The sequence below is a fragment of the Capra hircus genome, chromosome 23 (assembly GCF_001704415.2).
Source record: "Capra hircus breed San Clemente chromosome 23, ASM170441v1, whole genome shotgun sequence".
NCBI lineage: Eukaryota > Metazoa > Chordata > Mammalia > Artiodactyla > Bovidae > Capra > Capra hircus.
In genome coordinates this window covers 21,656,718-21,672,213 of record NC_030830.1, presented here as the reverse complement: position 1 = coordinate 21,672,213, position 15,496 = coordinate 21,656,718, and the positions used below count along the sequence as shown (strand labels likewise).

Here is a 15,496-nt window from a genome sequence, read left to right as displayed (position 1 = left end):
TGCTTTGGAACTAGATAGAGGTGGTGGTTGCATACATTATGAATGTACTAAATGCCACTGGACTGCTCTCTTTAAAATGATTTTGTTATGTGAATTTCACTTCAATTAAAAAAAAATACTGATTGGTTTTGTGCACTTTTCTGCAGGTTAAGTTATACTTAAGTTTGGAAAACTTTGGTGTAGTAAAAACAGCATTAGCTTTGCCAAACACTGTGCTAGCTTTTAAACATACCCAATCTTGCGACTTCCCTGGTGGTCCAGTGGTTAAGACCCTGTGTTCTCAATGCAGGGGGCATGGGTTCAATCCCTGGTCAGGGAACTGAGATCCCACATGCTGCTGGCCGAATAAAAAATTTAAAAAGAACCATACCCAACCTCACAATATATATTAAGCACAGCCATTGTGGGTGTGGCCCACAGTAGGACCTAGATAAATATTAGTCCCCTTGCCCTACCCAAAGGCTTGTACTGTCTGACGCTGTCTGAGTCTTTGAGGTTCTGGACTACAGATGAACATTCTTACAGCACCTGCTGCCTTTCTAGCCCCACTTACCACTCATGTGCACATCCACTTATGACTGGTAACGTTTAAGTGCCCCAATTCAAATTTCTAGAGAAGAGATCTTTTCTTACACTGCCAATGAATCCTACAGCTCATACATAGTACATCATGTAATGTCAATCCATCAGGAGCCTAACAACAAATGATGGCAAGTCAAATTAAGATAATTTGGAGAGAGTTTAATGAAGTGAAAATTAGGAGGCAGAGTGTAGAGCAATCACAAAGTATATTGCAGTATCCCAGTACCTGAAGGTCTATTGCAAGGATGGAACCCAAAGGGTTTGCAAGGATGGAACAGTTATATAGAGAGGCTTCCCTCTAAAGCTGTGATGTTGTTTGATGAGGTACATTCAGGATAGCTTCCTGAGGCAGAAAGCAGGATGGAGAGTGAATCAGGAGGGAACCGTGCTGTCTGGTAGCACAGTTCACAGTAGCTTTGATTCAGAGGAGAATGGGAGTACTGAGTCTCTGGGAGGGGAAAGGAATGTAGAGCCTGTGGCATGCTGTTTGGCAATTTTGTCATCCCTGAGCCCACAGGACTAGCAGTTCCTTATCTTAGGAAATTTTCTTTATCTCTTTAGGCCTATGTTTCATCTATCATCTGAAAGAATTAGCTTAATGATCTCTAAGGTCCTTACCAGCTTATGCCTAGCTCCTTAGCTACATGATATTTAGTGGAGAAAAACCTTGCTTTTATTTTGATTTTTAGATGTGAATGTTCATCTGTAGGTATTACAAATAGATCTGTAGGAAAACATTTTGGACAGAAGATCTTAGTGCTTTCTGACTAGTAAGTGGAGTCAAACTAATGAGGTTTCAGACTAAAGTCATAGGTAGTTAATTATCACAAGTTTAACCTACTACAAAATTTACAACTATAACAAAGTTTTCTATCACAAATATTTTAACATATTGTTACACTCATGGTTACAAAACAGCCAACCTTGGCTGTTTTTGGCATTATTAGACCCAGTCTTTCAGTGTTACAGACAAGTTCTCTGCCCTCGGCAAGTGGAGACGCAACTTTATAATACATTACAGAGTAAGCATTAATTTGTGGTAAAATAGTCACTCTTTTTCACCTAACAAGCTGCAATAGGTGATTCAGAGCTTTGGGTTCTCAGCCTAGGTCAACAGTCTTCCGTTCTCTCACCGCTCATTACTAAAGTGTTAACTGAGGCTCTGTAACCTCTGACTCTGGCTGTTTTCAAGTCAAAGCTGTTAAAGGAAAGGGGGTTGGTTCATAGTGCTGTTTCTGCAAGAACCCTGCAAGAGGGAAATAGTCTTCATTTTGGATGAGAAAACTAACTTGGCTGCAATTCAACCCACGTGAGTGACTGCACAATCTCTGCCCTTTTCATCCCTCACTCGGGATTCTAACACTCCCTTCTGTGACGCGGAGACCGCCGGCTGGGGAAAGGAACCCAGGGGAGCTGCTCCGCAGCTGGGTGTGAGCGAGCTGCGCGCACCGGCCGGAAACCCGGCGCAGACGCGCGGGAGCCCCGCCCCCCCGGGCAGGGTCCCAGGCGGGAGGCGGGGCCGGGGCGGAGCCTGCCGCCGCGGGAATCCCAAACCCGCCCCTTTCCCCACCCCTCCACTTCTTGCCATGGCCCCTGCACTGCTCCTGGTCCCTGCTGCCCTCGCCTCTTTCATCCTGGCCTTTGGCACCGGAGTGGAGTTCGTACGATTTACCTCCCTTCGGCCACTTCTTGGAAGAATCTCGGAGTCTGGCAATCCGGGTGAGCGGGAGGGACGGAGGATGAGTAGGGTAGGGAGGTGGAGCCGGAGCAGAGGGAGCGTGGGGCGGGGCTTGGAGACAAATGACAGGGGAAGTCCTGGAGAGGGAACTAGAGCCTTGAAAGCCGCCGAGACAAGGCCGAGGAGACCGGAGGGCTAAATTAGGAACTCTGGGATTAGCGGTTTGGGGAGGCGGGAGAGTGAGGATTGATGGGGAGGGAAAGGGCAATGAACAGAAATTCTCAGGAAAGTGCTTCGTAGAGAGGACTATAGAGGGTGTTACAAAGAGGCAGCATTTGGAGAACCGAAACATGAAGGGCACTCCAGCCATGCCTTTCGTGACTGCCCAACAGGAATGTTCTTCCCCAGCTCTGGAAGAAGCATGGCGAAAGGGGGAGAAACAGGGAATAGCAAAGTGAGGTGGGCAAAGCCTAGAGAGGAAGCGATAAGGCTCTTGAACACATTAAGGGACATGGCCTGGGGTCCCCAAGAGGAGGTGAAGGTAGAGAGTGTTTCCCACAGTCTTCTTGATCTTTTGTACCTTTTTCCAACTCCCGCTAGATGCCCGCCAGGGATGGCTGGCTGCCCTGCAGGACCAAAGCATCCTTGTCCCGCTGGTTTGGGATCTGGGGCTCCTGTTACTGTTTGTGGGGCAGCACAGCCTCATGGCAACTGAGACCGTGAAGGAATGGATGTCCCGGTACTTTGGGGTCCTTCAGAGGTCACTGTACGTGGCATGCACTGCCCTGGCCTTGCAGGTATGAAGCCCTGGCAGCTGAGTCCTCAAGGGAAACAGCATGTGTGAAGGATGTCATTGATTGGAGCTGCAAGAACCTCAGGCTTCGGATAAAGTGTGGGTTTAGGAGGAGAACTGAGGGTGTTCAGGACTAGTCTCAGCTCCCATTATTTCACAGCACACATTCTCCTTTTTATCAAGAAGTATGTACTGCTTGTCATCCCCTAAGCATGATGTGTGCATTCTCACCTTTGCAACTTCGTTCCTGTTGTCCCGCTTGAGAGTGCCTTGGTAACACCTCTTCAGTCTTATCCTTTCTTCAAAAGCACTTCCCTAGATCTCAAGAGAAAGCTTCCCGGTTAGTACTCACCTGTCCCCTCAGTGGGTGCTTGGCATAGGCTATTTTGTGTGCCTATCTGGTCACTCTCATCCATTCTCTAAGTCCTCAGAGTGGAGACAAGTCATTCTTACATCCTTAGGACCCCACCCAGCACCCTCCACATGGTGAACATGCTCATGATAGAGGTGGGGGGAACAGCTGGCCAGCCTGGACTGGAGGCAGCCCCTGGGTCTGGGTCTGTCAAGGGTGGGCTGCTGGGAAACCCAGTTCCTCTTCCTTCCTCAGCTGGTGATGCGGTACTGGGAGCCTGTGCCCAGGGGTCCTGTGTTGTGGGAGGCTCGGGCTGAGCCATGGGCCACTTGGGTGCCCCTCCTCTGCTTTGTCCTCCACGTCATTTCCTGGCTCCTCATCTTCAGCATCCTTCTCGTCTTCGACTACGCAGAGCTCATGGGCCTGAAACAGGTGAGGCTCCCAGATCCCTACCCAAGACATCTGATCCTTTCTAGAATACCTCTTTCCCCTCCAAGGATGTCCCTGTGCCTCCCATTGTCTTCCACCTGCCTCTTGTTTTTGAGCCCTTCACCTCCCTTTCTTATAAGACAGTCTCCCCCCAGCCCTCCCTCAAAGGCTAGGAATCATGGGCTTCTTGGGCCTGGGAAGGTTCATGGGCCAGAGATGAGGGTCAGGGACCTCCAGTCTCAGGAGGGTGGTTCCTGAGCTTGTCATAGAAGGAGGGTGCCCAGGAGGGGAGGAAAGAGGCAGTTAAGTTGTGACAAGGGCTCGACTCCATTCCTAAGCCATTCTCCCTCTGCTAGGTGTACTACCATGTGCTGGGGCTGGGCGAGCCTCTGGCCCTGAAGTCGCCCCGGGCTCTGAGACTCTTCTCCCACCTGCGCCATCCAGTGTGCGTGGAGCTGCTGACAGTGCTATGGGTGGTACCCACCCTGGGCACTGACCGCCTGCTCCTTGCTCTCCTCCTTACCCTCTACCTGGGCCTGGCTCACGGACTGGACCAGCATGATCTCCGCTATCTCCGGGCCCAGCTACAAAGAAAACTCCACCTGCTCTCCCGGCCCCAGGATGGGGAGGCCGAGTAAGGGGTTAACCCTGGTTGCAAGCCCTGTACTTCCTTTCTCCCTCCTATCCCAAATTCCCTTAACATCCAGGCCTTGGCTGCTTCAGACCAGAGGCCCAAATCCATGGACTGAAGGAGTGGTCCCTTTCCTTGCTTGAGCCTCCACTCCTTGGTTCCAGCTCCATACTGAATTTCAGCCATTGGACTCCAACGGCCACTTCTCACCAGCCAGGAAGAGTGGCTGGGAACTTATCCGTCTTCTCACAGTTCAGGGCTTGACCCTCCGTTAACAATTTCCTCACCAAGAGAAGAGTCTGGCTTGACCACTCCCTTAGCCCTGTTACTACCCTCTGTGCCTCAGGGCTCCTTTCTCCACGTCTAGCTCCCTCCCAGGGGCTGGACCGAGGCCCACTGTCTGGCCTTTTCAGCTCCCTAGGCCCCGACCCTAGGCTCCATCCTCCTGAACCTAGTTGAGCGGTTTCTCCCATTCTTAGCTAAGGTGACTAGAGGCTCCCTGCTTTCCCGAGGAACTCACGCTACAGGAAAATAAAATTCAGTCTGGTTTTTCTACGTGTAGAATGCAGTCTGTCAGTGTCTCTCAAAGCTGCAGGGCTGACTCTGGGAAAGGCGAGTTACATTGGAGTCTGGGCATCGGCCGCGCCTTCTGGTGACCGCTGGGCGGCGGCCACTCCCCGCGCACCCAGCCCTCCACCCCCTTCCCGGAGCACCCGGTCCCCCTTCCTCCAAATCTCCCAATTTCCTTGCTGCAGACCCGGGTGGGGGACGGGCTGAAACGGAAGAGTGGGGAGACGGTTCGGGTAAGGGAGCGAGCTTCCGAAACCGTTGTCTTCCCAGCCCTGCTCCTGTGGCAGCCCCCTCCCCACGGGCCCCGCAAGCGCCCCCACGGTAACAAAGGCTGGCCCGGGAAGGCAAAAGCGTGGGGAGGAGCGGCAGGAGATGGGAAGGGCGGGCCCGGCTCCGAGCAGCTGCCGCTTCCTCCCGAAGTCCCTCGAGGGGTCTGAGTCACGGGCCGCCGCCCCGGCTTGGCTAGCTGGGGGTGGGGGTCTGGACACCTGGGCTGTCCAGGGTTACCGGGCGGCAGCCGCGTGAGAGGCCCTGGGGAAGGACCGCGGAGTGCCGGGGATCGCGGCGGGAAAAGAGGAGTCCCGGGGCCGAGGCCCCACGCTGGGGACCCGGGGAGCGAGGCTCCGCCCCCGTGCCCGGCTCCGCCCAGCGCCCCCTTCCCTCTCCCCATTGTCCTCAGACAAAGCGGCGGCCGCCCCCCGCTCGGCCCCCGGGTCTGTCTCCGTCCCTCCCCTTCTCCTCCCTTCCCCCCTCCCGCGCCCCCCCGCGCGCCCCCCCCCACCTCCTGCCCCGGATCTCCCTCTATCCCTCTCTCCTCCTCTTCCTCTCTCCTCCTCTCTCCGGACGTCAGGCTCCTTCGCACCCCCTCCCCCGGGAGCCCCGCGGCATGTGAGTTGACCCAGGGGCTTCAGACTTGGGGAGGGGGTGTCCCCTCCCTTTCGTCCCGGGCGCGGACCTCGGGCTGTCTCTCCTCTCTTTGTGCCGAGATTGCCCGTCAGTGCGGTCATAGCCGGGTGGGGACGGCTGGCGAGGTCGGGGTTCCATGAGCGCCGAGACCCCGGCGCGAGACTGGCCGGCTCCGGAGAGAAGCGGTGTGGAGCCGGTGCTCCGTACGCCTGAGGCGCTCGCTCGCCCGGGACCCCGGGGCATCGCCGGTGGGGGAGGCCGGTGGCGGGGCCCCGACCGGGTTAGGGTTGGTGGGGGGTGGACGCCAGGGTTCTGGGAACGAGCTGGCAGCTCCGATCGCCGGGTTCCGAAAGTCCCCGGGGGAGGGTATTTCCCCTGGCCCGCCCCGGGGCGGAGTGCAGGGCGGAGGGGTGGGGGCTGGGGGGTCTGAGAGGCGTGGCTCAAGCGGAGCTGGAAGGGGAGCCCGGACCTCCGGGGCCCGCGCTGAGACTCGCCGGGCTACAGCCGCCGAGCTCCCTCGCCCCTCTGCCCCCGATTCCCCCTTCTCCCCTGGACCTGTCCACTCTCCGCCCTCCCACCTTCCCGACACCCCTTCAGGTCCCACTGCCCCCTCTCCGCCGGGGATCCCGCTGACCTCGCTTCCCACTCCCGCCGCTCCTGAGGTAGCGGTCAGGCAACCTCGCTCGGATCCTGCCCCGCTCACCCCCAGCCTCTCTTCTCTCTTCTCCCTCGTGCCAACTTCTTTCGTTTTTCCCTCTTCTCACAACCTGGGGACTGTCTCTGATGCCCAGTAACCTGTACCCACAAATCTGACTCCTGTCTCTTTGCCCTGAATCTCCACTGTTCCTCTCGACCCACCTCCCCCAACCCCATCACCTGGCTCTTAGTTTCCTCTTCACTTTCTCAGGTTTTCCCCTTTCTCTGCCCCCCTCCGCCGCCCCCTTTCCTACTGTCCTCACCCTCAGCTCCTCTGTGACCCACCTCTCCCCCTGCTTCCTCTCCCCCACCCCCATTCTCACATCCTGGGCCCCTCTGGAGCCTCTCCTTCCTGTTCTCTGCCCCCCAGCGTTCCCCCACCCTCCCCAAGGCGACCATGGCCACCATCCCAGACTGGAAGCTACAGCTGCTAGCCCGGCGCCGGCAGGAAGAGGCAGCCGTTCGCGGCCGTGAGACGGCAGAGCGGGAGCGGCTGTCGCAGATGCCAGCCTGGAAGCGGGGCCTTCTGGAGCGCCGCCGGGCCAAGCTTGGTCTGTCTCCTGGGGAGCCTAGCCCTGCGCCTGGGACTACGGAGGCTGGACCTCCAAACCCAGACGAGTCTGCTGTCCTCCTGGAGGCCATTGGGCCTGTGCACCAGAACCGATTTATCCGGCAAGAGCGCCAGCAGCAGCAGCAGCAGCAGCAGCAACAGCAGCGGAGTGAAGAGCTACTCACGGACAAACGGCCTGGACCTTTGGAGACCCGGGGGCGGAGACCCAGCCCCGGGGAGACACGGGATCCCAGCCCCAAGGGAAGAGAGTCCAGGGAAGAGCGGCTCAGTCCTAGGGAGGCCAGAGAGAAGAGGCTGGGGATAGGGGGCGCTCGAGAGTCGAGCCCCAGGCCTTTGGAGTCTCGGGACTGGAGGCAGAGCCCAGGAGAGGCTGGAGACAGGAGCTCCAGACTGTCAGAGGTGCGGAAATGGAGGCTGAGCCCTGGAGAAACTCCTGAGCGGAGTTTGAGACTGGCAGAGCCCCGAGAACAAAGCCCCAGGAGAACAGAGGTGGTGGACAGTAAACGGAGCCCCGAAGAGTCTGACAACCAGAAGTGGGCCTGACAGACTCCCATAAATGGAGGCCTGACCCCAAAGAGTCTCCGGGACAGAGTTTGGGACAACTGGAGGCATCAGAGTGGAGGCCGAGTTCAGGAGAAGAAAGAAAAGACTGCTCAGAGGAATGGGGGAGAAAAGACGAGAGGCCGATTCCAAGAATGGACCCAGAAGGGACCACAGCGTCGTCAGAGACCCCAACAAGGGAGGCTCCAGACAGTCGCTCTGCAGGACCAGAGGGAGCAGAAGAAAGGCCCAGCCCCGTAGAGGATGGCGAGAGGGGCCTGCGGCCGCCGGAAGGATGGAAATGGACCCTGAACTCTGGGAAGGCCCGAGACTGGACACCCAGGGACACAGAGCCTCAGCCCCAGAAACCAGACACTCCAGAGTCTGTCGAGAAACACGTGGGTCCTTTGGGTGCAGAGGCTGAGAAGGAGGAGGCGGGCGCTCAGAGCAGGCCTCTGGGCGCCCTGCAGGACCGCTGCTCTACGCCCTCCCCCCTCTCCCCAGAGGACGCCGGGACTGGAGCCTCTAGACGGCAGGAAGAGGAAGCAGGGCAACTCCGGCCCCCAGCCGCAGCCCCTCTGTCTCCCCCACCCCCAGCCCCACCTGCCCCCCAGTCCCTTGGGGATCCCCTCATGAGCCGGCTCTTCTACGGGGTGAAGGCAGGGCCAGGGGTGGGGGCCCCCCGCCGCAGCGGACACACCTTCACAGTCAACCCCCGGCGGTCCGCGCCCCCTGCAGCCCCCACCACTCCAGCCGCCCCAGCCACAGCTGACACGGCGGTCCCTGGGGCTGGGAAGAAGCGGTACCCGACTGCCGAGGAGATCTTGGTTCTGGGGGGCTACCTCCGCCTCAGCCGCAGCTGCCTTGTCAAGGGGTCCCCTGAAAGGCGCCACAAACAGGTAGGGAGCAGCCAACCCAGACTTCTTGGCCAGCCCCCCATCGCTGCTCTGTGGACTCCTGTCTCTCTCCCTTTTTTTATACCTCTGTATCCTTGTCTTCATCTATTCTTGTTCATTCCTGCTGCCACCCTTCCTCCCCTGAACACACACCCTTCCTTCTTGTGGCCCTTCTTTTCCATTCATTTCCCAGCCCAAGGAGCCTGCTCCGCAATCAGGCTCGCTGTCCTGGGTGTGTCTCTCTCAGGGTGTGCCCAGGCTCCTCACTCTTCTCTCCCTCAGGCTCTGAGTTCACCCCCCCATGCTTTCCATTCCCGAGTCTCTGACCCAGCCCAGCCCATCTGGGTGGGAGACCAGAGTTGAGGCCACAGCCTGGAATCTATGGGGGCAGGGTCTGCAGGGCAAAAGTGGGCAAAAGAATGCTGGGGTAGGAAGCCTGGGGAGGCAGAGGGGTTCGGGTTTTAGGGAGAAATGGCAGGGAGAAGCGAGTGGAGGAACATCTCACAGACCCAAGGAAGGGGGGGCTGCAGAGCGGAGTGGGGACATCCTAGGATAGTGGGGGAGGGGAGTGGAACAGGGGCTAGCCAAGGAGCAGAGAGAAGGCTTTTGAACCCCGAGTCTGCCCCATGGGAGAGATGCACACAGAGGCCATTTGAAGTGGGTGACCTCGGGGTTGCACACCCCCAGCTGGGCCACGGCTTCAGACAGTGCTCCCTTCTCTCTTGGGACAAGAAAAGCCTTCTCCTCTTCCAAAATACTCCCCGCCCCACCACTCCCTCCCAGTCCTTCCTCCCTGGGCGTCCCCTCCCTCCCCAGAACTGGCTCAGCAGTTGGTTTTCCCCTTTCTTCCTGGCCTCTCCCTCCGCTTGGGGTAGAAAGAAAGAGAAGTGAATTTGGAGGCACTGTGCTGAGAGCAGAGAGCACAATGGGAGTCGAGGGCAGGGTTAGGGACTGGGGCCAGCAGAAGGTCAGAGGTTAAACTGGAAAAAAGGCAGTGCAGGGAAGTTGAAAACAGCCAAGCTGACTTCTTACCCTGGCGCTGGCCCAACTCCTGCCCCATACACCAGTTTCCAGCTTGAAAATCTCCAAGGAAAGAGAAGTTCTGTATCTAACATCTCCAGCCCTCATCCCGTGTGTGTCATCCTCAGATTGTTTTTCGTGTCCCCGGTGTCAGTGGGAAAGCACAAAGGTCGGGAGTCACTGGAGACCCCAGCTCATCTTCACATGAAGCTTAAGCTCCCATCCCAGAGCCGTGGACCCTGGGTCTGTCCTGAGCTGACTGCTAGGTGACCCCTTTGCCTCCGGGCTGGGCAAGGAACTAGGTCAGGAATAACCAGGGTGAGATGTTCAGAGAAGTCACTTCCTACCGTAGAGGCTGTCTTGTGCCTCTGGGGAGGAACAAAGAAGGGAAGACATGAAGTCTGGGCCCCAAAGGCTGGGGACTGAGTGCAGGGCAGGACCTGTGAGAGTGAGGGAGGTCCTAGGTCCTAGGTCAGGGAGCTAGGGAGCCGGAAGCAGATCGCCCAAACAGGAAGCCTGGGGTGGGGGCCGGAAGGCTGGTGGGGCTGAGTGGCGAACATGGGGCCATGGGCCTGGCCAGAACTGTGCTCAGGATGTGGTGAGAGAATAAGGAAGCAGCTGCTTCGGGTGGGGGTGGGGAAGAAGCAGTGCAGAGTTCTCTGGGCCCAGACACTTTCCCCTCAGCTCTCCCTGAGGCCTTCTCCTCTCTCCCCGCACCCTGCTCATCAGGGACGGGCATGTCCAGCCCTGCCTATCAGATCAGGGATAGGAGGACCCTGCCATCTAACACTGTCCCCCTTTCCCTAAATAACTCCTGTTTGCAGGCTAATTCCATCAAAGGTCTCCCTGCCACCGGGAAAGAAGCCCCAGCCCTGCCACGGAGCCCAGGGGTTGGGCCATGGCCCGTGCCCTTCCCCAGAGGCCCCTCTGGCTGGGAGGTCAGCCCCTCCTCTCCCCAGCCCCCTTGTGACCTTATATAGCTGATGAGAGAGGAGTGAGTGAGTCACCCCGTCCGTACCCACCCCCCCCAACACACACACCCCATGAAGGCTGTGCATTCCTGAGAAGCCCAGTCAGAAGTTGGGGGGGTGGTGAGAGAAGCAGGGTTGGGGGAGAGACAAACATGGTCAGAGAGCAAATAAAATGGCTCCTTTTGCCAGAGCGGTAATAAACTATAGAGCTCGTTATCTCAAAAGGTGACATGAAAAGAAAACAGAAGTGGGTTCCCAGAAGTTTGGGTAAACCTGTCAGCAGGAGAAGTGGTTCCTTTGGAGAAGTTAGGATATAAGGGGTCTGGTTCCTGTCCCTCAACTGTACCAGCTGGCTGTTCACAGACGCGGACTGGGGGTAGACCGTGTGCAGGCTGGCCTGCACCACCCCCACCCCGCCCGGCAAGAGTGTTCCCCCAGGGTTGGTCTGCTGGGATGCCATCTGACATCTGGATGAATGGAGCCTTCCTTACCCACTGAAGCAACTTCCATGCTTCTATTGACAGCATCAAAAATAAGTAACCAAATATGTAAATCCTCTGGTAGGTTAGGGCTTCCCTGGTGGTTCAAAAGGTAAAGAATCTGCCTGCAATGCAGGAGACCTGGGTTCAATCCCTGGGTCGGGAAGATCCCCTGGAGAAGGAAATGGCAACCGACTCTAGTATTCTTGCCTGGAAAATTCCATGGACAGAGGAGCCTGTGGGTTACAGTCCATGGGGTCCCAGAGAGTTGGATACGACTGAGCGACTTTCTTTTTGTAGGTTAGGTTAGAAGGTGGTTAAGTGATTATGGGAAATAATTAGGACAGGGACAAATGGAACTTTGAGGGCCAGATGGTGGGAGGAGCAAATACGACTTTATAATAGCATGATCCAAAGGGAGGGAGCCACAGCGATATTTGGGGGAAGAGTATTCTAAGCTGAGGGAACAGCCAGTGCAAAGCCCCTGAGGTAAGAATGCCTGGGGTGAGCCTGGAGGAATTCACAGCCCATGTGGCTGGAGTGGAGGAGGATGCACAGTGTTGAGTGGGGAGGGGCACGTTGGAGCCCCTCCTAGGCCTTGGCCAGGTTCTGGCTTTTTTTCCCAGAGAGGTGGGCCCATGCCAGGTTTGGACCTAGAGAGTGACACACGCACACACGTCTCTGAGTTCTCGCTTCCCATGGGGACCCAAGTGTTAGCAACCACCTGTCCAGCCACCATCCGGGTTACTCTCTTCTCATACGCCAGTTCATGCAGAGATTTGGGGATGCAGGGCCCCCAATCCCCAGGTTCCCCAAAGGATGCTGGAGAAGGCCCGAGGAGATCCTCTGGACCTTTCTGAGCAGTTCACGTAGAATCCTCCTGTTTGTCTCCTTAATCGCTTTGGCTCCTAGAGTTAATCTCACCCTGCCCCTTCCCCGTGAGCTTCTTAGGAGGGCAGAGGGGAAGGGTAAAAAGGTGGTGAGAACAGCTGGGGCTCGCCGGCTCTTGCTCCAGTATGTTTCCGAGGATTTTCTGCCCCCTCCAGATTCCTTCTGGTCGCCTGTCTCTGTCACTGCACGTCCCTTCTGGTGCAATCTCCACCCCCGTCCTGTGTTTGCCTGGACTTTCCTCTCTGCCCTGTCACCTCCCCCGCAGCTACCGCTTTCAGGGATTTGGGCTTATCATCTCAGTGGGTTTTGGGTCCTCTGGCTTTTCTGCTGGTCTCCGCTCCCCTGTCAGAGCCAAGACCCTTTCCTGGGGGCTCACTTCAGCTGCAGGAGAGGAGTGTGTGAGGTGGGAAGGGCTGGTGTTCAGGGTCCTGGGTTCTCCCCCGAACAGTAAGGGACCAAGGCTCTGGAAACCAATGTGCCTGACTTGGCTTTTGCCTGTGACTCCCTCCCAGCCAGTTCCTTCCTACCCAGGAAACTCAGCTCTCACCTCCCCTGGAGAGCCCCCCCATTGCTCCCAGGGTGCCCAAAGACTCAGTTCTGATCACAGGACTTATATCCAGGTTTTTAATTTCTCTTTACCTTTCCACTTCCCACACTCCAAATGCAGAAGCCTCGATCCTGGGTTCCTCACTCCTGCTACCCAGGCCCCTGCCGAAGCTCAGGCCAAAGTCAATGTTTTTCAAACGATATGATTGAAGAGGGGAAATCTGGGATTGGCCAGCGAGTAGCGAGTACCGAAAGGAAAACTGGCTTCCAGAGTGGCTGGGGCGGGCAAAGTCAGCGAGTCGTGCCCAAACCCAGTCCCCACTCCCCGTGGTCCTGCACCTGTTACCCTGCCGTCTGACCTCGCCTCCTCCCTGCTTTCTCTCCCACCCTCAGCTCAAGATCTCCTTCAGCGAGACAGCCCTGGAGACCACGTATCAGTATCCCTCGGAGAGTTCGGTGCTAGAAGAGCTGGGCCCAGAGCCTGAGGTCCCCAGCGCCCCCAGTCCGCCAGCGGCCCAAGCCGACGACGAAGAGGAGGAGGAGGAGCTGCTGTTGCTGCAGCCAGAGCTTCAGGGCGGGCTGCGCACCAAGGCCCTGATAGTGGGTGAGCGCAGACTTCGCCGGCCCGTTGGCGCCGCCTGCTGGTCTGAGCGGGCACTGCAGTTCAGGAGGAAGGGGGATTTAATGTTGGCGCTTGGAAGGAGCTTGGCGGGGACTCTAGCCCAACAGCTCCTTTAGTTCAGTTCGGTTCAGTCTCTCAGCCGTGTCCGACTCTTTGCGATCCCATGGACTGGCCTCCCTGTCCATCACCAACTCCCTGAGTTTACTCAAACTCATGTCCATTGAGTCAGTGATGCCATCCAGCCATCTCATCTGTCGTCCCCTTCTCCCACCTTCAATCTTTCCCAGCATCAGGGTCTTTTCAGATGAGTCAGTTCTTCACATCAGGTGGCCAAAGTATTGGAGTTTCAGCTTCAACGTCAGTCCTTCCAATGAATATCCAGGACTGATTCCTTTAGGATGGACTGGTTGGATCTTCTTGCAGTCAAAAGGACTCTCAAGAGTTTTCTCCAACACCACAGTTCAAAAGCATCAATTCTTCGGTGCTCAGCTTTCTTTATAGTCCAACTTTCACATCCATACATGACTACTGGAAAAACCATAGCCTTGACTAGATGGACCGTTGTTGGCAAAGTAATGTCTCTGCTTTTTAATATGCTGTCTAGGTTGGTCATAGCTTTTCTTCCAGGGAGCAAGCATCTTTTAATTTCATGGCTGCAGTCACCATCTGCAGTGATTTTGGAGCTTCAAAAAATAAAGTCTGTCACTGTTTCCACTGTTTCCCCATCTATTTGCCATGAACTGATGGGACTAGATGCCATGATCTTAATTTTCTGAATGTTGAGCTTTAAGCCAACTTTTTCACTCTCCTCTTTCACAGTTCCTTTTAACAGATGGGAAAACTGAGGTCCTGAGAAGCAAAGGGCACATAAGATCTCCACATTTCTAAACCACGACTCTTTCTGAGCACTACAGTGTAGTTAACACAGGATTTGGATCAGACAGGCCTGAGTTTGAATTCCATCTTGTCTCTTACTTTGTGGTATTACCTCAGGGTAACTGCTTGACCTCTGGCCTCAGTTTATTATTTTTGAAATGAGGTTAATAATAACCACCTCTTGGAATTGTTGAGAGGGTTAAGAACTTTTGGGGAAGCACTTAGGAACTACGGCTGGACATTGAATAACTTAACCTCTCCTGGGGTTATTGCAAGATTAAACAAGTTATGAGAATGGCTGGCAGAGAATCCAGGCTAAATGAAATGAGTGATCCTGCTGTTACTAGTAGTAGCAAGAGGCACTCAGGATGTGGGAGATGTTATAAGATTTTCTGCATGCCAACTGGCCTTCCGTGTGGGGAGTGGGTGGGGAGGCGGGAGATGGAGACCCTCTCTCATCCTCTATCCTTGCTGCCTCCTCTTGCACAGATGAGTCTTGCCGGAGGTGACCCTCTTCCAACACGGAGATATACCTCCCTCCTTCCTGGAACTGAAGATTCTGGAGCCCAGAAGGTTCAGAGCAGACAGACAGAGACCCTCAACATGAGCCTGGCAGGGAAGGGCAACCAGCATCTTTCACCTTACTTTCCTCTTCCTGTTTCTGGGGGCAGAGGCAACCGCTCAATTTCCACCCTCCTCAGACAGGCTGGTGCCTCCTAGGTGATCCTAGACCCCCATCCAGTCCTGGGGAGGAGCACAGAGCTCACAGGGCAGGGGTAGAGATGGAGCACCCTTGCCATCTCCACAGGCAGGGTACGCTCTCCTTGACTCCTTGCTGCCCCCTGGAGGCTCCCCCATCTCCCAGGGAGACCCCGCCCCCACTGCATTTCCAGCGCCTCTCCCTCCTGTTCCTTAGGTCCCTGCCCCTTTGTTTCCAGCTCCTGCTGCTTCTCTTGACTACAGCCTGGTTTACAGCCCCCCACCCCCACCATCCCCAGCCCCACCTGCCAAAGTCCTGGGTTTACAAGCCACGCCTACTTGCGTGTCCATGTAGAATCCTCTTCCCTGTCCCCTGAAGTCCCCGTACTGGGGGGACCCGGGGTACTACGGCTTCCTCCATTTTTGCTCAGTATTCCCGTGTCTCACTTTCCCCGAAGAGGGAAGGCTGGGAATCTTGACTCTGTATCCCCCTCTAGTTATTTAATTCTGTTCCTCCTGGTGGTTCACAATTGAATTGAATTGCGAGGAGGGTGTGAGGTGAGTCATGAGGGACCTCAACTCTCTTCCCCCCGTGTCTCCTTCCTTCTCAATTGCCTGGGTTTTTGTTTTTTGTTTTTATTTTCTGTAATAAAATGGAGCTCTCTCCGACTCTCCTGCTGCTTCTCTTTCTTTTGAAAAAGGGAATGGGGGTGGGGGGGGATGGAGTGGGTTCTGGGTTCCTCATTCC

General features: G+C 56.1%; 2 protein-coding genes across 2 annotated transcripts; both read left to right on the top strand.

Moving 5' to 3' along the window:
* Positions 1,490-5,026, top strand: NRM (nurim (nuclear envelope membrane protein)). Its single transcript, XM_005696626.3, has 4 exons — positions 1,490-2,301; positions 2,861-3,057; positions 3,661-3,837; positions 4,191-5,026. The coding sequence occupies exons 1-4, from the start codon at positions 2,169-2,171 to the stop codon at positions 4,470-4,472; spliced, it is 789 nt and encodes a 262-aa protein (XP_005696683.1). The 5' UTR covers positions 1,490-2,168; the 3' UTR covers positions 4,473-5,026.
* PPP1R18 (protein phosphatase 1 regulatory subunit 18) lies at positions 5,829-15,422 on the top strand. The gene is given in 5 exon segments (XM_018038855.1): positions 5,829-5,923; positions 7,008-7,740; positions 7,743-8,647; positions 12,945-13,155; positions 14,539-15,422. Coding segments are annotated over 4 exon segments (1,842 nt in total). The 5' UTR covers positions 5,829-5,923; positions 7,008-7,034; the 3' UTR covers positions 14,559-15,422.

Bases quoted from the DNA above. Each gene is read 5' to 3' on its own strand.
- NRM (XM_005696626.3), top strand. From the start codon at position 2,169: ATGGCCCCTGCACTGCTCCTGGTCCCTGCTGCCCTCGCCTCTTTCATC. The intron at 2,302-2,860 runs GTGAGCGGGAGG...AACTCCCGCTAG, and splicing joins CTCGGAGTCTGGCAATCCGG to ATGCCCGCCAGGGATGGCTG. The intron at 3,058-3,660 runs GTATGAAGCCCT...TTCCTTCCTCAG, and splicing joins GCACTGCCCTGGCCTTGCAG to CTGGTGATGCGGTACTGGGA.